The 21,767-nt window shown below is 50.3% G+C and overlaps 1 protein-coding gene across 5 annotated transcripts; it reads left to right on the plus strand.

Moving 5' to 3' along the window:
* Positions 1–277: 277 nt before the first annotated feature.
* On the plus strand, positions 278–18,610 carry Shisa7 (shisa family member 7). 5 transcript variants are annotated; one of them, XM_021657315.2, is made up of 6 exons: positions 278–685; positions 7,343–8,169; positions 9,634–9,788; positions 12,221–12,271; positions 13,093–13,242; positions 13,674–18,610. In XM_021657315.2, the coding sequence occupies exons 2-6, from the start codon at positions 7,490–7,492 to the stop codon at positions 14,312–14,314; spliced, it is 1,677 nt and encodes a 558-aa protein (XP_021512990.2). In that variant the 5' UTR covers positions 278–685; positions 7,343–7,489; the 3' UTR covers positions 14,315–18,610. The 5 variants fall into 5 exon arrangements, with proteins under 5 accessions (XP_021512990.2, XP_021512991.2, XP_060223112.1 ...); XM_021657316.2 differs by having other exon boundaries at positions 7,348–8,169; XM_060367129.1 differs by having other exon boundaries at positions 7,374–8,169.
* Positions 18,611–21,767: the final 3,157 nt, after the last annotated feature.

Raw genomic sequence — 21,767 nt, forward strand, 5'->3', positions numbered from 1 at the left:
GTTGCTGAACTCCAGGCCCTAACTTTAGGGAAGGACCCACCCTCTTTGTCACCTAGACTTTGATGGATGCGTTTTCCTTCATCCCTGAATCCCGAGAGTGGTGCAGTCCAGGAGAACCGCCCCCGTGGGAGAGGAGGTGTGGTTTTGTCTTCCGATTGGGCATCTGGTCCCGGAAATGCAAATAAGACTCCTGGATGCTGGGTGGGAATTGGCTAAGTGAAAGGTGAAGGCGGGGCTGGGCCCCGGGCCACTTCACAAAGCGGGAAAAGGAGGGGGAAAGAATGTCACAACTGGGACCCGATCTTAGAGAATAAACATTGATGTGACTGAGGACTGAACCATTATTGGGTTTGAGGGGGCATCACAGGGCTACAGGGGTCTGTGGTAGGAAGAAAGTGGGGTCTCCTGCAAGTGGAGTGGGGGAGGCGCCTTTTCTGAGCTCCAAGCCGGCGCAAGACACAGGCGAGGGCTGGCAGCAGCCACATCTGCACTGGGGCCGGTGCGCATCTGCACAAGACAGAGCTGCCGGCCAGGGTCCCCGCAACGCTGCCTGCCGCCCCCACCCCCATCAGCGCGCGCGCGCCCAGCCCCGCTGGCTGGCAGACACGCGCTCTCTCTGCCTCCTCTGGCTGGCCCCCACGCTGCCACCCCCGATTCCCTGAGGGTCCCGCATCCGGAAAGTGAGGTGAGCGCATCCTTACCTTATGAGGAGGGATAAACTGAGGCACGGGGTGGGGGGATGGAGAGGAAGAGACAAGTATGTGAACGGATGGATAGATGGCATGGTTAGTTTCTGTTTAGTGGTCCGTACTCGCCCAAGATGCAGAATTCTGCAGCCCCTAGGATGTCAGAGTGCTGAAACTCTACAGACGCCCCTCCACCTCCACCGCGTCAAACCCTCATCCGGGATTCGCAGACTCCTTCCCCAGCCTGGGGGTCCTTGAAAACACCCTGTTTCCGCCAGGGATGCAAGGGCCAGTCCGACCCTATTGACAATCAGACTCACCCCCCCACCACCACCGCGGGATTCTGACAGCCCAGCCCCCTCCCAAAAGGCCCAGCACCAGTCGCTACCCCAGTACAACCTCCCCGGGGACCTAGGAGTCCCAGCCATCCTCCGGAGCCCTTTGGGACACGGGCGTCGGAGCCCCGGCCCCCGCCTTCCGGATCCAGGTGTCCCCTCCGCACACCCAGCCTGAAGCCTGCGTCTCGAGGCCGCGCTCGCGTCGCCATGGCAACGGGAGTCTATTTTGCGCCGGGAACACACAGCTCCCTCCGCAGCGCCCCCCACCCACCCTGCTTACGAGTGGGGGGCTTAAAAGGCGGGGGACAGCGTAGTGATGGGGATCAGACACTCAGAAGGGACAGAAGCCCGGGACAGACACGCAGAGATTGAGAGCCTCTAAGAGAGGAACTAGGTGTGGAGATTACAGATTCAGGCGGGGGAAGCTGAGGATGGAGGCCCCAGACAGAGATTCAGGACGGAACCCTAGACAGAGATGCAGAGAAACAGAAACCGGGACCCGACGGCAAAGCCAGGTTAGAAAGAGAGAAAACAGCTGGCTGAATGGAGGCAGGGGTCCTGAGAAGAGGATGGACGTATTCTCTAGGCAAAGACCCTAGACATAGCGCTACATGTGGTCTATCCACTCGGTCCCTGGCAGCGATTTGCGGAATCTTTCCCGGTGTCCGGGTAGCCAGGACTCGATCCCCTCCTCTCCCTCTGCTTCCTCTGCAGGTCCCCAATCTTGCCTGCTTTCCTCATTCCTACCTCAAAACTGCCTTTCTAATCCCTGAGATTCCTAGGAACCCCTTCCACATGCTCTCTAGCCTCTGCAATGTTCCGCCCTCCCCCTACCACCTCCGCAGCCGCCAGCAGCAGACCCCACAGTTTAGAGACTCTGGTCCTTTATTGGTTATGCCCTCCCCATCTCTGGGTCTCACTTCTCTCGCTCTCTCTTCCTCCCCACCCCCGGGGCCTCTGTTCCTCTCTCTGGGTCTCCCACTCTCTCTTTCTCAGTCTATTTCCCACCACTACCCGTTCTTCCGTTAGCACCTTCTCTGGGTTTCTGTCTCTTCCCTGGCGGGTTGTCTCTTTATTCCTCTTTGATTCTGTGTTCCACTCTTCCTGGATCCTGTTCCTCTCTCCCTTTCTGGGTTCTTAGGCACCCTCACCACGCCTCCCCCAACCTGCTGCTGTATCCTGCAAGGACCCTCAGAAGGCACTCTTCTCCGCCTTCCTAGCCAAAATTCTCTACCCCCGTCAGGAATGGGATGGGACTTCTTGGGGGTTTCCTCTCCCCAGCCTGGCTCCCTTTCTCTGTACCTGTGTCTCTCAAGTCCTGAGCTGGATTTGAGAACCAAGCAAGGTGCACCCGGGGTTTGGGGCCTCCCTTTCCACCCATCCCCTCCAACGTGCGCCTATGGAGGAGGACGTTGCCTTGTGAGTGAGAAGTAGAGGTCGGGGGCCGGTGTAGGGTTGAGGGCGGAGTAGGGGATGGAGGCGGGGCAGGAGTTCTCACAAGCCAGTTGCAGACTGTGCACAGCTGGGCCAGAGTGAGTGTGCACCTACAGGTCTGCATGACAGAGCTAAGACGAGTGTGGATGCCTGCCTGCCTGCCTGCCTGCCTGCCTGCCTGCCTGCCTGCCTGCCTGCCTGCACCAGTGCAGGAAGCTGCTCTAGGGATGTAATGTCTCTAGAGTGCCTTGACATCTGAGTCTTGGACACTGATGGTTAAAATGTGTCCAAATGCTTGTGTGTCCATATAGAGTGATATGTGTATGTGCATGCACACACACTCAAACACATGCTCTGGAAGGGCGTATGGGTGCATCACTAGGCTGACACTGAGTGTTCTTGCTTTGGGGCCACAGCTTAGGCGTCCTGTTGTCTGTTTCATGTTATCAGTTCTGTTGTGAGTCTGAGCACTCTTGTGTGAGGGAAACAGAAGCCTGGTCCCCTGGTCTCCAGTGTCTGCACTGGCTGCTGCATCTGCAGATGGTTGTCCTCTGTCAACTCCCAGCCTTTGAGCAAGGGAGACAGCTGCCTTCCACCCCATCAGCCCAGATGGCTTTATTATTCCAACCAGATTCCCATTGTGCATGTCAGTGCTCAAAGAATGAAGGAACCGACATGGCTGTGTCTGCCACCCTCAGACGCAGCTGGGTCTCTAGGTGTCTTGCCCCCTTCTCTCTGTGTGGAATAAAGCATCTAGACTAGTTCCTGGAGACCGAGGCTCAGCACCTAGCCCCAGAGTCTAAGCACTGTGAGGTTTAGGCAATCAATAGGACCTCTTAGAATTTTGTTCTTACCTGAGGGTTGGGGAGTACAGATAGCAGCCTCTCCAAGATGTAAATGTTTCCGTGAGCATTTATGTGTGTCAGATACTGGTTCTGAATGCTGTGGAAGAGGCAGCAAAGATGTAGCTCAAATTATCCAACTTCGTGGACATTCTAGTCTAAGCATGAAAGGTGCAAGGCCATGTGTGCATCCTGTGACAAATGAACAAGAGCTTCAGAAGACAGGGCAGGTAACCCCAGTGGGTCAGGGGCCATTTTGATTATAGGTGAGTGGTGTTAAAGGGAGGGAGGCTGCCAAGCTGGGATCTGCCCAACAAGTCAACAGCAAGTGCTATGGAAAGGAAAGTAGAAAGTCCTTGGGCATGACCCTGGAAAGGCCTATGTCACTGGTTCTCAACCTGTGGTTGCAACCCCTCTGTGGGTTGCCTAAGATCATTTAGGAAGCATAGATATGCTTACAAAATTACAGTTACAAAGTAGCAACAAAAATAATTTTACAGTGGGGGTCACCACAATGTGAGGAACTATAGCAAAGGGACTATAGCAAACTAGAGCATTAGGAAGATTAAAAACCACTGGCCTAGAGGAAAAGGAAAGGGTGGGCACCCCAGGTTAGAATTAAGATTGACTTAGTGAGGCAAGAAGCTAAGACTTGGTCTGAACAAGAAAGATGTTGATGTTGTCGGCCCATTTTTGTTTGCTTCTTTGTTTGTTTTAAAGCCGGGGTCTCATTTAGCCAGGATTAAGCTTGAATTTGCTAAGAATGACTCTGAACTCTTGACCTTCCTGCCTCTGCTTCCCAAGTGCTGGAAGAAGTTGAATGAGAAGCATGAGCCCACCATGCCTTGCTCCACTTTTAAAAGAATTGTGGCAAAACATAGTTGGATGTAGTGGCACAATTTTAATCCCAGAACTTGGGAAGCAGAAGCAGGTGGATCTCTATGAGCTCAAGCCAAGCTGGTCTACATAATAAATTCCAGGCCAGCCAAGGCTACCTGTGTCAAAAACAAATAAACAAAAATATTTAATGTGGTAAAACACACATAAAATTTACTAATGTCTGGCATATTCCTCATGTTGTGTGATGATCTCTGCTATCTAGTTCCAGAACGTTCTCTTTTAATTACATACATATATACATGCATGTACACACACCATGGTTCACATATAGAGGTCAGAGAACAACTTTTGGGACTCAGTTTTTCACCTTCCACTATCTGGAACCCAGGTGCCCAATCAAGATTGTCAAGCTTAGCAGCAAGCTTTACCCACTGAGCCGTCCTGTCTGCCCTAGTTTCAGAACATCTTCATCACTCCAAAAGGATCTGCCCTTCCTTCTAACTACAAGACAGAAATAATAAAGAGGATTTTTGTCTGCATGGGTTTGCCTAGTGTGCATATTTCATATAAGTAAGGTCATATACTGTGTGATGCTTTATGCCTGGCTTCTTTCCCTTAGAACAATGTCCTCAAGACTCATCTATGTTGTAGCATGCATACTATCAGTGTGACTCTTCTTCAAGGCTGAGTAATAGTCTTCTTATGGATTACCATGTTTGTTTATCCATTCATCTGTTTACCAACACCTGTAGCCAACACTCTTTCCTTCTTTTTGTCTGTTATTAACAGAGATACTATGGAGTTTCATTCATGTATTTTTGTGGTCATATGTGTTTAGATTTTGGGGAATAACCACAAAGGAGTGGACTTGTTGGCTCTTATGGTAATTTACAATTAATCTGTGTGTGGTGCTTGTGATAAAACCTTTAGCCTCAAGCATGCTATGGAAATGCTCTAGGTACCCAGGTCTCTTTGAGTCAGGGTCTTTGCTAAGCTGGCTGGGCTGGCCTTGAATTTACTATGTACTTGGGCAGGTCTTGAGTGTGTGATCTTCCTGTCTCAGCATCCCAAGCAGACAGAATGACAGACCTATGCTACCACATATGACTATTTGATTTCGCCACACTCTTCAGCTGTGTAAGCCAAGCCACTTTCAAGGTACCCTTTAATAATCAATGTGAGAGCATCCAGTAAGCAGCGAAATATTCTAGGCTGGAGTTCAGGGAAGAGATCGAACTTAGGGAAGCCTTAGTTACATGGTGAGTTTGAGGCCAGCACAGGTTCCACAGACTTTATTCTAATAAAACCAAGCAAATGTAAAGGAGAAGGGAGGAGAGGAAAGAGGAGGAGGGGATGAAAGAAGGGGAAAGGGAAGGAAGGAGGGAAGGAGGGAAAGAGGAAGAAAGAGAGAGACAGAGAATGCATCCATATACCTGTAATTCCAACACTTGGGAAGCAGAGGCAAGAGAATCAATTAATCATTCATTGGCTTGAAGCTAACCCAGGCTACATAGTGAGTTACAGGCCAGCCTGGATTACAGAATGAGACTTTGTTAAAATAAAATAAAATAAATTTTTTAAAAAGTTGAAACTCCATGTTATAAGAGGCATAGCTAAATCCTGGGGAACCCCAGCACCCAAACACCATCTTCCCTACCTCAGCTTTTGGTTGACCATGACTACACACACACACACACACACACACACACACACACACGCACAGTGAACAGAACAAATTATAAAATCACCTAATGATGTTTATTTAAATACACCCCAATCCCTCCCCCCTCTTCTGCTGCATCAATCCCCACAGCTCTGTCACTTCTCAGTGTTCTGTTGCATTACTCCCCACAGCTCTGTCACTTCTCAGTGTTCTGTTGCATCACTCCCTACAGTGCTGTCACTCCTCAGTGTTCCTCCTTGGCAGGGTGAAGCCATGTGACATTTCTGTCTAGCAACTCCCTCTTCTTTCTAGAATGTCAACCCCAGACCCACAGGAACCTATGAGCTTGTTCAAGGCTTCATCCCTGATGCTCCTGACAGTTCAGGGAAGGTGGTCAGGGCCTTCAGGCATGAATCAAGGCTTGTTTCCAGAAGGAGTTCCTGTCCACATACTGGGCACAGCCTTTGATCTCAGCCTCTGGGAAGCTGTCTCCCTGGGCTTGTCAAGATGCCATTGAAGAAGCAGGGGAGTCGCTGAGGGGGAGGAACACCCAGCCTGCCTCTGCCTCCATCCCTGGCTTTGAACTGCTTAATCCTGCCTGGTGATGGGGTTTGCCTCTCCTGCTCACATCATCTCCGGGCTCCCTACCAGGCTGTCTCTCCACCCCCATATCTTCTGCCCACTCTGGCCTGTTCCTGACCTGCCTGGACTGTTGTCATGGCGACAGCTAGAAGCCCTGCCCTTCTGACCCACCTCCTGGTCCTAGTTCTCTTCTCATCACCCCCACATCAAATGTGTTTTTTCCAAAACTGTGAACAGCAGTGACACTTTGTATGTGAAACGGGCGCTTGCACGTGTGTGTGCACATGTGCGTGAAAGGTTAGGCATGTTTGGAGAACTGAAAGCCAAATCGCTGTAAGCCAGTAGTCCCTAACTAGGCTGCGTGCCCACTGCCAAGAGAACGTTCCTCTGTTTGTTTGTCTCCCTATTGGTCTTTGGCTGTCCTGGAACTCAAGCCTGGGGCTCAGGTTGGCCGCCTCCACCCCTGAGTGCTGGGATTACGGGCATGTGTCACCATTCCTGGCTTCCTTTTTTTTTTTTTTTTAAACCGGTACCAGGAGGCATCTCAGGTTATTACGCACGGGTATCACATGTCGGTCAGCTGTTCTACAGGTACATAGGGCAAAAATGTGTGCTGACCGCTCACACCAGGGTCCTAGGATCCATGTTGAGAGCAGGGCACTACTTTTGTGGTTTAGCGCTCAACTAATTTTCATATTCTCTCTCTCCCCCCTTCCTTCTCCACTTCTCCCTTCTCCTGTCTCTTCTACTATCCTGCTGTTTCACACCCCACATCTCTCTCCCCTACTCCTCCTTTCTTTCCTCTTCCTCCTCCTTCCTTCCCTCTCTCCTCTTTCCCTCCTCCCTTTCTTTCCCTTTTTCCTGGGCTCTGCGGGTCTCTGACTTCGGGTCACCCCGCTCCCACACTTCTTCCTCAACTCCCCACCTCCGCCCTCTGCTTCCACATCTTCCTCTCAGTCAAGTTCTCCCTTTGTTACAACTTCTGCAGGCCCCTCCTCGGTTCTTTTCTTCCTCTGAGGCCCCCTCTCGTCGCTCCTTTCGCCCTCCCCTTCCACTCCTGCAGTTCGGCTCCGGGATCCGCAGCCTGGCGTCCCAGTGCACACCATGCCGGCCCTGCTGCTGCTCGGGACCGTCGCCCTGCTGGTCTCCGCCTCGGGCCCGGCGGGAGCCCGCCCATCCAATGACACGGGCGCGGGGGCCCCAGGCCCGCTGCCGGCGCTACTCGCGCACCTGCGGCGCCTGACCGGGGCTCTGGCGGCTGGCGGGAGCGCGGTGGGCACCGGCGCCAACGCCACCAAGACCAGTCCCACCGGTGGCGCGGGCGCAGCGGCACGGGCGCCTCCTCCGGCCGAGCTCTGCCATGGCTACTACGATGTCATGGGCCAGTACGACGCCACCTTCAACTGCAGCACCGGCTCCTACCGCTTCTGCTGCGGAACGTGCCACTACCGTTTCTGCTGCGAGCACCGCCACATGCGTCTGGCGCAGGCCTCTTGCTCCAACTACGACACGCCACGCTGGGCCACCACGCCCCCGCCGCTGGCCGGAGGCGCCGGGGGCGCTGGGGGTGCGGGCGGGGGACCAGGGCCAGGCCAGGCAGGGTGGCTGGAAGGGGGTCGGGCTGGGGGCGTTGGGGGACGCGGGGGCGAGGGCCCGGGGGGCAGCACGGCCTACGTGGTGTGCGGAGTCATCAGCTTCGCCCTGGCAGTGGGCGTCGGTGCCAAAGTGGCCTTCAGCAAGGCATCGCGTGCGCCCAGGGCGCCCCGGGAGATCAATGTACCCAGGTAGGTGTGCGCTGAGACTGGAGGGGCAGGAGGGTGCCTGGAGTTCAGGCACCGTAGAGCAGAAAAATCTGATGGAGGCGGTGCCTTGATGCTGGGAGGTGGAAAAACTGATTAAGGGGCAGGGCTTAAACAATGAGAGGTCCAGGAACCTGCTTGGGAGTGTGGTTTGGGCCATTAGAGTGGCTTGGTGGGGGCGGGGCCCCGTAGTAGAGGTGGAACTGTTGGGCGTGGCTATTCGAATGGGTGGGGTCCGAGTTAGTGGTGGGAAGTAACTGAGACCTGAGAACAGAAGCTACGGAAGCACCAGGCTTTAAAGAATTGTGAAGGGAGAGATCATTCATTCAACCAATATTTCTTAAGCGCTTTGTGGGCCAGGAGCTAGAGATAAAGAACGCAAGAACAGTTCTACCTTTCTGGATAAGCCTGTCTCCTAAGCCCAAGTATTCTGCCTGTGGTCTATGTGATGATGGGCTCCATTTCTTAACCTCTGTGTCTCAATTTCCTCACATAGACAATAAGGCTAAGAGCAGACTCCATTTATTTGGACTTAAAGAAGATTAACTGAACTGATTCATGTAGAGGCCTAGCTCTTTAAATGTTTGTGGTGGATCCAGCAAGCCCATATGCAACTTAACTCTAGATATTGACAACTGCTGTGAAGAAAACAAACCAGTGTAAACAGCCAAGGAAAGGGATGTAAAGAGCTAAGGGGAGGAGGGTTGCTTTGGGGAGGGATTGGTTTAGCTCATGACCTATCAGAAAGAGTCTGTCTGAGGTGGACCCTGAAGGAAAGAAGAAGCAGAGCTAGGCAGGTGGCTGTGAGGTCCTTCCAGGCAGAGAGAACAGGCATATTGGGGAGTGGTCCTGTTTGTACAGGAGCCTGTTTGTGTCTGAGGACGAGCAGGCAGGGGATGCTTTTCTTCTGTGTGCTATGAAGAGCCACTAGAGATGGATATAGCCCAGTGTATAGCCTTGAGGATGTATGTGAGGACAGAGGAGAGGCAGGGACTGCAGCTGCAGACCAGGAGACAATGGCTGAGATTTCCAGGTGGGAGAGGTCCTGAGCAGTGAGCTTACTGGCAATGTATTGGATTTCAATGTCTACTTTGAAAGATTTCAAGGAGGAAAAAAGTTCAAAAAGGTTTGAGGTCTGCCTAAGTGAACAAGTAGTACATCTTTTCTTGCAACCAGGAAGGCTGGCTACCTGAGGAACAGTAATAAGGTCATAGTTTGTGGTGGGGCAAGGGCACCCAAGAGGCTGTTGAGGGGGCTCTTGAAGGAATACGTTAAGCAGGAAATATGGCCTAGAAAGGTTGACAATAAAAGATGCATAGCCAAAGATGGAACATATCTCTGCACTTAAGATTCCCTAAAGAGGAGAGGAGGGGTAAAGAGACCTGGGCCTTTCCTCATCTCCCTCCCACCCTGTCCCTGGCTACCCCTCCATCCTTCTGCCATTTTCAGAGCTCTGGTGGACATTCTGAGGCATCAAGCAGGACCTGCCACCCGCCCAGACCGGGCCCGAAGCAGTTCTCTGACCCCAGGGCTAGGGGGCCCTGAGAGCATGCCTCCCAGGACACCCAAGAACCTTTACAATACCATGAAGCCCTCCAACCTAGGTAAGTGCAAGTGACAGATGCTAACTCATCTCTGGCCGTGCCCTCGTCCCTGTGGCTCTTTCCTCCCCATAGGACACCCCCTACCTTGATGCCCTGGTCCCACTCCAGTCTCCATCCATCAGCTGTGAACCTTTCATTTCTTCCTTCAATACCCATCCTGCTCATTCTCAGAGAAGTCCCAAAGGTCACAGTGAACAGGAAAAGTTCTGGTCCTATTGAGCCATGAAATGAGAGAGGGTAGAAGGGTGTGGCTTGTCTCAGAGCAAAGAGTAACTTCAGCTACAGGTACTCTGGATGGTTGCAGCAGAACTAATGAGGCTCTCAGACCTGAGACCATGAACAGCTTGGAGTTCTAAACTTCTTCAGGCTTAGCTAGAGTACTCTGTTCTGAAGTTAATAGGAAACTATTGGGGTATTTTGAGCAGGGAGAATTCAAACATGAGTGGAAGACAAATAGATGTTGAAGCACATAGCTATAATCCCAGAATTCTGAGTGAAGGCTGAGGCAGGGAGAATCAAGAGTTGAAAGCCAGGAGCTGGAGAGATAGCTAAGATGGTTAAGAGGACCTGAGTTCAATTCCCAGCACCCACATGGCAGATCACAACTCTACCACCAGTTCTAGGCACCCTCACAGAAACATACACAAAGGTAAAACACCAAAGCACATATTTTTTTTTTAAAGAGGAGGTTAGTCTGGGTTAAATAGCAAGATCCTATCTCAGAAAACCAAGGGAAGTCTAGGTAATGGTGGTACACACCTTCAGTACCAGCACTAGGAAGGCAGAGGCAATCAGACCTCTGAGTTCAAGACCAGCCTGGTCTATAGAGAGGGTTTCTCGACAGCCAGGATTACAGAGAAATCCTGTAAAAAACAAAAAACAAAGACAAACAAACCAAAAACAGGGAAAAAAAAAAGACAAAGAAGAAAGAAAACCAAAGTGTAGAGGTGCAGCTCAGGGCTAGAACCCACGAGTGTTGCAGGAATGGAACTCAGGGTAGAGCATTTGCCTAGAATTCAACAATGAGGGCTTGTGAATGTGGTTTAGTGGTAGGATACTTACCTAGCATGCACAGGGCCTGGGTTCCATCTCCAGTCTGGCAAAAGATAAGAAGAAAGCCACACCTTTAATCCCAGCACACGGGAGGCAGAGGGAGGTAGAGATCTATGTGGGTTCCAGGCCAGCCAGCACACGGTGAAGCCCTGTCCAAAAAAAAAAAAAAAAAAGAACTGTGTTCTGAATCTGTGACCCATGTTAATGGAAGAGATAAGAGGCAAAAGAGCTTCAGAAGACTTGGGTATAGCCTGTGTAGTAACGGAAGGTCAGGGTGGAGGGACATGATTTTTCAATAGCAATAATGGAGGGCATTCTAACTAGGTCTTTGTGGGGACTGCCTTGTTATTGAATTTTATTTGTTGTTTGTGTTTGGTTTTGTTTTCAGATAGGTCTCGTGTAGTCCAGGCTGGGCTTCCAAGGCCCTATGTAGTGGAACTTGAACCTCTTATTCTTCTTTCTATATCTTTCAAGTGCTAGGGATTACAGGCTTGTGTCACAGCATCAGATTCTTTCTTTCTTTTCGAGACAGGGTTTCTCTATTTAGCCCTGGTTGCCCTGGAACTCACTCTGTAGATCAGGCTGGCCTCAAACTCAGATATCCGCCTGTCTCTGACTCCTAAGTGCTGTGATTAAAGGTGTGTGCCACCAACAACTGGTTTAATTTTTTTTTTCCAACACAAGGTCTCACATTGTGCCCCAGGCTACCCTGGAACTCTGGGCTGGCCCTGAATTCACGGCAGTTCTCCTACCTCAGCCTCCCATGTGCTGGGGTTGCAGGCATGAGCTACTGCATGAAGCCTCAACATAGATCTTGAGGGAGGTTTCATTCTTCAGACCAAGAGGGAAGGAAGAGATTTGAGGCATTGAAACCAGCATTGCAGAATGTGCAAAAGCCCTGTGGCAAACCTCAGACACCACCCCTATATTCCACTTTTCCTGTAGGGGATGAACCATGGGAGGCATCTGAGTGCTGGAGAGGGAGCCACTGTGGGTCTTCCTGCCTTAATGTGGACTGGGAAGATGGCAAACAGGAGGCATATCTGGTGATTTCAGAGGGAGGGTGTGGGTCAAGGCAGAGATGTGGGTCAGGAGGGGCCATCAGGCCTGAATGGTGAGAGAGAAGGAGATAGTATGAAGACCACCAGATTTCTAGCCTGGGTATTGGAGTGAATGTAGAAAAGGGACATCTCATTCCCCCCCTTCATGATTCTGAGCCCCCATCCTCTGTTTCCCCAAGGGGGCCAAGAGAATAAGTCGACCTGTGAGTGGGTGGGGGCTGTACTGAACTGAGAGCCAGAAGTGATACACTTCCGGGAAGGAATACTAGCTGGAATGGCGATGACAGTGACGTGTCACCTCCCTTCTCGGTCCCTTAGATAACCTGCACTACAACGTCAACAGCCCCAAGCACCGTGCTGCCACACTGGGTACGCAGAGGGCCGAGGCGCCCTGAGAATCGGGGTCCTTCAGGCCCCACTGTGGGCAGCCCCAGCCTGGTGCTGGGTGGAGCCCCAGTAAGACCCCTGTGAGCCGGTGCTCGCGTGGGGCTGGCCACCAAGGCAGCTGCAGTGTCCTCGAGAGGACACCGGAAATGGTGGATCTCCTTCCTGTCAAGTTTTGGGAAGATGCGTGGAATGCATCCCCAGCTGGGGCCAGGATTCAGTGGGTGCTAACAAATGCCAGCGGCCCCCAACCTGGAATGTGATTTCATCCTCAACCACAATCCTGTCCACTGTGGTGGAAAAGGAGGGACTCCTAAAGGTTGAAGCTTTTGTAGACTAGAACCCCAGATCCTCACCCCCCAAGCCCTAGACCTCTGAAGGAGGAGGGCTGGAGCCTGAATTAGTAGATCTGAGGGAGGATGGTTAGAGCATTGACCCGTGGGTACGACAAAGGGGGGCTGGGTCCCACCTGTTTGCTGTGGGAGGAGGGCTGGGGTTTGAAATCCTAAGCCTAAGGGAGGAGGGCTGGGGGTATAAACTCTTGAGTCTGAGGGAAGAGGGTTGGGGCTCAGATTCCTGGGCTTAAGCAAAGATCAGCTGGGTCTCAGTGGGGAGGGGGTAAGATCTGGATTCCTGTATCTGAGGGAGAGATGAAATCTGGACCTTTGGGCTTGAGGGAGAGGGGCTAGGGTCTGGATCCCTGCGTCTGATGGGGAGAGCTGGGCTCTGAGTCACTGGGTCTGATGGAGAAGAGTTTGAGTCTGAGGAAGGGGAGTTGCACTGACTTCATCTTCCCCCTACCACAGACTGGCGTGCCATGCCACCACCCAGCCCCTCCCTGCACTACTCCACGCTGTCCTGCTCCCGATCCTTCCACAACCTCTCTCATCTTCCCCCCTCCTACGAGGCCGCTGTGAAATCAGAACTGAATCGATACTCTTCCCTCAAGAGACTGGGTGAGCCGGGGTCAACGGTCCCCAGGGTTTCCTTTGGCACCGCAGTCAGCAGTGGGGGTGGGGAATGGGGCAAAAGGTTCCAATCTTCCTACCAGCTTTTTTCCTACTTGTTTCCATATTACCTGAGATATTTTGGGTTGGGTCAGGTTTTTGTTTATTTGCGTTTAATTTTATTGTTCTGAGACAGAGTCTTGCTTTGTAACCCACATTGTCCTGGAACTCATTATGCAGCCCAGGTGAATTTTCAGGTTTCCTGTTTCAGGTTTCCTATTGCTGCGATTGCAAGTGTGAACCACCATACCCTGTGTAGTTTGGTGACTCTTGTTGACCAAACTTTAAGGACTCCTGGGTGCTTCTTGGGTTTTAGGTAAGGATGCTGGAAAAGGAAGGCTCTGGGTTGTCAAGGAATCTTTCTGTCTTTTTTCCTCCAGCTGAGAAAGATCTGGATGAAGCCTACCTGAAGCGCAGACATCTGGAGATGCCTCGAGGGACACTGCCCTTGCATGCACTCCGGAGGCCAGGCACTGGAGGTGGCTACCGCATGGATGGCTGGGGTGGTCCCGAGGAGCTGGGCCTGGCACCAGCACCCAACCCTCGGCGGGTTATGTCCCAGGAGCACCTGCTGGGTGATGGCGGTCGAGCTTCCCGCTATGAGTTCACGTTGCCTCGAGCTCGCCTGGTATCTCAGGAACACCTGCTGCTCTCCTCACCGGATGCCCTTCGCCAGAGTCGAGAGCACCTGCTGTCACCCCCACGAAGTCCCGCACTCCCCCCAGATCCTACCACCCGGGCCAGCCTGGCAGCTTCACACTCCAACCTACTGCTGGGGCCTGGGGGTCCTCCCACACCACTGCATGGGTTGCCTCCATCAGGCCTGCATGCCCACCATCACCATGCCCTTCACGGCTCTCCTCAGCCAGCTTGGATGTCCGATGCGGGTGGGGGTGGGGGCACATTGGCCCGAAGGCCACCCTTCCAGCGCCAGGGCACCCTGGAGCAGCTGCAGTTTATTCCTGGCCACCACTTGCCCCAGCACCTGCGCACTGCCAGTAAGAATGAAGTGACTGTCTGAGGCCGGGTTGGAGAGCCGGGGTTGTGGCTTCTGAGGCCCCCTCCTCCCAGGCCAGATCTCCATCACAGGCTTATCGTACACACCAAGGGTCTGAGACCAGATGGGCCCTTGGACTGGAGACCATGCCTCCTTTTGGGATGTCATAGTAGATGAGATCTCTCCTCCAACTTTGTCACTGTTTGAACCAAGGCTTCCTTCCCATGATGTCATTCCAGAGGAAGAGGCCTATACATGAGGTCATCGCTAGCAAATATGTCTGTGTTCTATGATGTCGTTGCAGGGACTAAGCCTCCTTCTTATGAGGTCACCACAGAGGAAGAGGTCATCATTAAAGGCTGTGTCCATTTTGCATGACATCACCACAGAGACTCCATTCCTGTGATGTCACCACAGGCAATGCCTTGTCTCATCCCATCATCTCTAGAAACAAATATTTCTTCCTACAATGTCATTACAGAGACAAATCTCATACTTCTCAAAACTTCTTGATATCATCCGAAGCCTCTAGCAATTGTTATCACAGGAAAGATGTTTCTCTACCAAGGAGAAGATGCCTCCATTCCATGATGCCACCACTACAGACAAAGCCATTTTCCTGGGACACATTGAAGGGGACCATGCCCTCACTAAAGTGTCCTCACTAAAGATTAGGCCTCCTTTCCACAATGCTGTCACAGGATTCTGCCTCCCTCCTGTGATGCCATCACCAGAATAGGTGCCTTGCCCGATGGCGCCATCACAGGGACCGTGCCTCTTCATATGATGTCATTACCAGAAATGACCACCTATTCCTGGAACTGCTCCAGGAAGAGGTCCTTCTGTGGCATGACCACCAGTTATCACCCACTTGGAAATGACACCAGGAAGACACCTCTATTGCTGTGCCATGCCATGAGAAAGTTGTACATGTCCAGCCTAAGACCACCTAGGAAGATGCCAGAGAAAGTAGCCTGTCCTGAGATGTAATATGAGGGGTGTCAGCACTGGGGATGCCAAGACAGTGATCTGTATGCAGGAAGCTGGTGGTGACAGCCTCCATTGCCTGGACATCATCATAGAGTTTTCTTCTCAGAGGTGGTCATCACTCCAAATGACCAATGGTAGTAATTACATCGTCAGAGTTCTTATCTTGCTTCCCTATAACTAAGCTCCATGGTTTCTTCCCATGACCCCAGGGATATGGCCAACAGGATGTCTACTAGCCTCTCTACAGGAAGGTTGGACCTGTGCAGTGAGTCCTTGGGGATGGCACCCATGGATGAGCTTCAGCTCCCAGGATGCCACTTTGATCCATGAGGCTTCTAAAATCCTGGGAATCATAGATGGGTCAAAGGCTGGCATCACTTCTTTCTGCCATATCTAAAGAAATCAATTCTGCCAACAGAATTCCCATCTCTCTTTGAGGGGAAGGGTGGGGTATATGTGCTGCTGACCTTGCCAATGACATTGGCAATGCCACCCAGTGTCCTTTCATAATAGCACAGCTATATAGTCCAGTGTTAACTATGTCATTTCCCAGGATTCCATAAGACCTCAACTACTATATCATCATCTTCCAGGAATTATCACCACTAACGGCGTCATCATTGTCTCCTAACAGTCTTCACAAACATTGTATCATTATCTCCTAGGATCCATGTTGTCATCACTATCTCCCATGATCTACTGCAACATGTTGTCATTGTGTGCCAGGATCCATCACAGATATGTTCTCATCACTTCCCCCCATCCTTCACAGCATGCTCACCTCATCTTTAAGGATCTATCACAGCCATGCTGGTTTCATGATATCCCAGCAATCACCACCATGCTATGCTCATCATCTCCCAGGATCCATCAGAACCATGCTGTCCTCATCTCTCAGGAGCCACTACTAGCATGGTGTCCTTGGCTCCCCGGCTGTACCATGACTGATGATGTCCTTACCTTCCAAAGTCCATTATGCCTCATTGTGGCACTCTCTACCAGGACTTATTAGGAATGAACGTGCCACTATTTCTTATAATTCCTTATAATTGCAATGTTACCTCCCAGGATCCACTTTAACCATGTTTTTGTGGTGGCTATGTCAGTGGCCACCATAGCTATGATGTCACCATTTCATAAAATCCACTCCAGTTGTGGTGTCCTTGGATTCATGAAACCATGTATCATCACGTCCCAGGATCCATCTAATAGTGTCACAATTATCATATACAAGAACCCATGAGAGCCACGGTGTTATCTCCTCCCAGGACCACTTCAATCATGCCCCATTATGATTCATCAGGATTTACTGTAACCATGGTGTCATTGCCTCCAAGCAGCCATACTAGCCAATGGTGTCTTCATGCCCCAGGACCCACTTTAACCCCAGTGTCTCTATGACCTAGGATCCCTGAGATCCAGTGATAGCATCCCTGGAGTCTACCATAACTGCGGTTGCCATCACTTCCCTGGATCCATGACAACAAATAATGTCATCATTTCCCAGAGTTCACTTCAGCCATGGTGCCATTGCCTCCCAGAATCCATGTAAAACCATGTGTCACCACCACCCAGGATCTAGAACAATGTGTCCTCATCTTCCAGGACCCATGGCAATTGTCTACCATCTGCCAGAATCCACCATCTTAGGATCCAAATGCTGTGACAGGCTACATTTTAATTGTCCTCTGGGGTCTCATGGCATTTACAGTTCCTCCCTTCAGGGGAACCAGCACAACAGGCCATTTCCCATTCCCTCCAAAGGACTAGGGTGGAGCCAGCTGTCTCCCTCTGATAATGTCACCCCTATTCTGGCCCTTCTTGTTTATGTCACTGCCTCACTCCTGATCTCATAGATACCTGGATCAGCTTCACCTACAGACTTGGCTTTGGCCAGCCTCCTTCTGCCCAATGGTGAGTGCATCCAAACTCTTCTTGTATTGCCACTGTCCCTCACCCAGCCATCTGATCGGTGACAGGGTCAACTCAGTGACCTCTGCACAGCAGCAGTAGAGGTGGGGCTTCCCAGCCCTTGGATGACATCACTGCCCTACCCCACTCAATCCCTGTTGCCTGGACTCCACCAGGATCAGAACTCGCTAGCTTGGACCAAACTCTCTTTAGAGAACCTTGGCCTATAGGAAGATGCCACGGCTGATAAACCACTTGCTGGCCTGTTCCTGGGATGGGTGTACCTGAGAGCATTGACCCCTGCTTCCTTCACCTGAAAAGGCAAGGGTGCTCCTTCATCCCTTTCCCTAACATACCAGGGAGTACCCAGGGGCTTCAGGGAGTCCCTAACACCCAGTGCACAATCTAACCCCAACACACCCACTTCTCTGTATATATATATATATATATATATATATATATATATATATATATATCCATGTTTCAAGGGGCGGCCATTCCCCACTCTCAAAGGGCTACATGCCCCCCTCCCAACCCCCAAGGTGAGGAGGGGGGCTCTTCTCCCTCCTCTGGGCCGCCCTCTCCCTCTTATACCTCCCTCCCAAACCAAATATTGGCCTCTGTGCTCATCCCTTCTTGCCAAGAGCCTAGATGGGATGGATGGTGCCGGGCTCTCACCGTGCTGAAGGAAGTAGGAGGTTGCCACCAATCCTCCTCAACTTCAGTGCCAGGTTTTCAGTCTCCTAACTAATAGATGCTCCATCCCCATCCATTCTAGGGCCTCCCTTCAAGCAAGCTTAACACCCCCCACAGAACACAGCTTCCTTCAGCCCCCAGAACTGGAGGGATTCAGGAGCTTTCAGCTTTTATTTGCCCCATTTTCTCTCTCCCTCCCTCCCTTCCCTCCACCCTAGCCTTGAGTCCTTCCTGGGATCTGCCCTCCCCACAGCCTCCACCCTCTATTCACCTGCCTTACCCTGAAGCCTTGACCTCTTGTCTCAATAAAGCCATAGTGGGGAGAGGTCTTGAGGGTAGTCTAGCAGGCCCTGTTCTGCTCATCCCCCACCATCACCACGACGTTTCCAGACCTAGCTTTCTGAGTCTTTCCCCACCCCTCCCTGCTCCCCAGTAAACACACAAACAGACATGGGCAGGACATGCATTGCCATACAGGAAAACATGCTCCCTTCTGGTTGGGGGCTGCAGAGAGGGTGTCAGAGGCAAGATCAAAAGTGCCACATCAGAGGCCCCTGCATACCTCTGAATCCCATTCTTACTCCCCTCCCCACTCTTCCTTCCAGTGCTGGATCCACCTTCAACTTCCTGGTGAGGATAGCAAGAAGATCTGGCACTTGGTGGCAGTGGTGGTGGTGGGGTGATATTGTTTTCTGTTTTGGAATAAACAGCTGTTTTTCCTGATCTTCTGTCTCAAGATTTTCTTCTCTCCTGTTCACTGGGAAATTGGGGGCCCCCTTTGTCTGTGCCTTGGAGTATAGGTCTGGCCAAAGGCATCCTAATATTTTTCAGGGGAGGAACTTCTAAAGATGGTTCCAGAAATCTCCTTGTCTTGTGACCCATGAAGCTGAGGAGTCAGAGAAGGGGCAACTTAATGTGCTTTTAGTTCTCAGTTTTCTTTTGTTTCTTTTAAAATTTTTTTATACAAATATAAATATCAATTTATATTTATCTATATTATTCATAAATATATATGTGTGTGTGTATAAAACACCCATATATACATGTATATATATACATACACACACAAGCTCAGACCTGCTTACCTAGGGAAGAAACTACCCACTGTGAGTTTGGCCCTCCTATACCAATTAGCAATTAAGAAAATACCTCACACACATGGCCACAAGGCAATTTCTCAACTGAGGTTTCCTTTTCTCAAGTGTGTCAAGATGACAATTGAAGCTAATTATGGCAAAATATTTGTGTGGTGATAGCCACAATCATCGTCTTAGTGCTCGCCTGCAGGCCATGCTTCGGGGAGGAGGTACCTTCATACATCTGTTTGTGAACTTTGAGAAAAATTCTGGGCCAGTGAGGTAGCTCAGCAAGTAAAGGCACCTGCTGTGGAGCCTGGTGAGTTGAATCTGATCCCTGGCAGCCCCATGGTCAAGGGCAGAACGAACACCTGCAAATTGTCCTCCAGTGTACAATCCATTATTCACCTGAATGTGTGATTGCATTATGCATGTGTGTGCATGAACACTCAGGCACACATATACACTAGATAGATAGATAGATAGTTAGATAGATAGATAGATAGATGATAGATAGATAGATAGATAGATAGATAGATAGATGTGAAAAAATTTAAAAAAGTTCTCTCCTTGGAGTCACTAATTATTTGCCTCTGCAAATATTTTTACCTTACCTCAAAGTATTTATTTGAAAACAAAACAAAACATGGAATAAGAGTTGGAGGGTGAAAGATGAGATGCAGAGGCAGGCAGGGTTGGGCATCATGGGATATGCCTATAATTCCAGCACTCAGGATCAAAAGTTCAAGGCCAAGACAAGTGTAGCACATGTCTTTAATTTCAGTATTTATGAAGTGGATATAGAAAGATCAAGGGCTTGACACCAGGTTATGCTACATGATAACCTACTTTAATAAAATAGAGTGAAGTTGGCTGAGAATACAGTGCAGTCAGGAAAGTGCTTGGCACCCACTCTTGGTGACCTGAGTTGAATCTCTGACGTCTAGACACAAAGCTAGGCACAAGGACACTGGAAAGGTAGGGACAGGTGGATCCCCAGGGCTGGCTGGCTAGCTTAATCCACAAGCTCTGGGGACAGCTCCTACAGAAGGACATCGTGGGCTTAACACATATGAATACATACACACAACCATAAGAACATTCAGGGCCAGCTTGGGCTACATAGTGAATACCAATCCAGCCGTGGCTGCATAGCAAGATTCTGTCTTAATTGCCTCTGCCCCAGAACACACACACACACACACACACACACACACACACAAAAAAAAAAAAAAAAACAGAAAGAGAAATGAAGGGAAATGAGAAAGAGGAAAGGGGAGAGAGAGAAGGAATGTGAACTGGGGAAAATAAGAAAGGGGCCAAAATAGTATGAAGGCAGTAACTACCTAGCCCTAGCTAGGGACTCAAAGGAGCCAGCTTGGATTCATATTTTTGTTATGCCAACTCGCAGATTTATTTAACAAAATTGAGTGAACAGCACAAATAAGTCCCTGTTCTTGAGGAGCAAATGGCCCTCGGAAGTCCCTGCATTCTCTCACAAGCCTCTCTTGATTGGGCTCCCATTCCTGGCAGCCAAATGCACCCTGACAATGACGGTGATTGTGAGAAGAACAGATGAGAGGATCCAGAGAATCGAGGAGAGGGCCAAGTGAACATCAGCCAGTCAGTCAAACTCGATTTGCATTTTTATGCTTCCTTCCAGAATTTTCCACATGCAAACACATTTCCCCTCAACAAAGCAGTCTTCCTATATATAGGTTGCTCTGTAACCTGCTTTTCCTCATCTAATAATACAAGTGTATCAGACATATATTTAACTTATGCACACCTAACTATCTGTACAGAGAGAAAGGAAAAAAGAAAAGAATTGAACAGTGAAAGTCATCTGGAGGAAAACAATGAAGATGGCCTTTTTGTGACTCAAATGTCTAGGCAACATTCAGGTTGATGTCGTCAGTAAGAAGCAGTAGGCAGACCAGTGGGTTAGCTATGTGTATAGAGGCTCGCAGCGCCAAGCCTGACGGCCTGAGTTTGCTCCCTGGAGCCTACATGCTGAAATGAGGGAACTGACACCCAGTTTGTAGAAAGACATCCGCACATGCAGTGGCACTCTTGTACCTACACATATATCACACATACAACATACATACATACATGTGATTAAACTTAGAAAAAGAAGGAAAGGGGTTGGGGATTTAGCTCAGTGGTAGAGCAAGCGCAAGGCCCTGGGTTCAGTCCTCAGCTCTGGGGAAAAAAAAAAAGACAAAATAACAGAAAAAGAAGGAAAGAGTGGGACACAATCCTGTCAACCTAATACTTGGGAGGCAGATCTGGAGGATCAGAAGTTCAAGGTCAGCCTCACAAGGCACTACACATGCTGTTAACAGCAGCACCTAGAAAGCAGAGAAAAGTGGACTTCCAGGCAAGCCTGGTCTACACAGCCACACAGCCATGATAGGCTAACCAAGACTACATAACAAAACCATCTCAAAAACAAAACAACAATTCAAAAAGTTCAAGGTCATCCTCATTATACAGCAAATTTTAGCAGAAAGAAAAGGGTGTGGTGGGGCTGGAGAGATGACTCAGAAGCTAATTCCTTTTCTTCAGTGGCCCCTCCCCACCTTTGCTTGACTCCAGCAGCTCTCAAAATCTGTCCTCTAGGACCTGACACCTTTTTCTGGCTTACCAAGCACCTGTATTCACACCTGTGTACACAAACACACACACACACAAGCATAATTCAAAATAAAATGAATATTTTTAAAGGGAGGGAGAGAAAGAGAGAGAAAGGGAGGGAGAGAGAGAGAGAGAGAGAGAGAGGGAGAGAGAGAGAGAGAGCT

This window comes from Meriones unguiculatus, chromosome 14, assembly GCF_030254825.1.
Source record: "Meriones unguiculatus strain TT.TT164.6M chromosome 14, Bangor_MerUng_6.1, whole genome shotgun sequence".
Classification (NCBI taxonomy): domain Eukaryota; kingdom Metazoa; phylum Chordata; class Mammalia; order Rodentia; family Muridae; genus Meriones; species Meriones unguiculatus.

Excerpts from the sequence above, each read along its gene's own strand:
- Shisa7 (XM_021657315.2), top strand. The coding sequence starts at position 7,490 with ATGCCGGCCCTGCTGCTGCTCGGGACCGTCGCCCTGCTGGTCTCCGCC. Across the intron at positions 8,170-9,633 it reads CGGGAGATCAATGTACCCAG|AGCTCTGGTGGACATTCTGA; the intron begins GTAGGTGTGCGC and ends TGCCATTTTCAG. Across the intron at positions 12,272-13,092 it reads GCACCGTGCTGCCACACTGG|ACTGGCGTGCCATGCCACCA; the intron begins GTACGCAGAGGG and ends CCCCTACCACAG.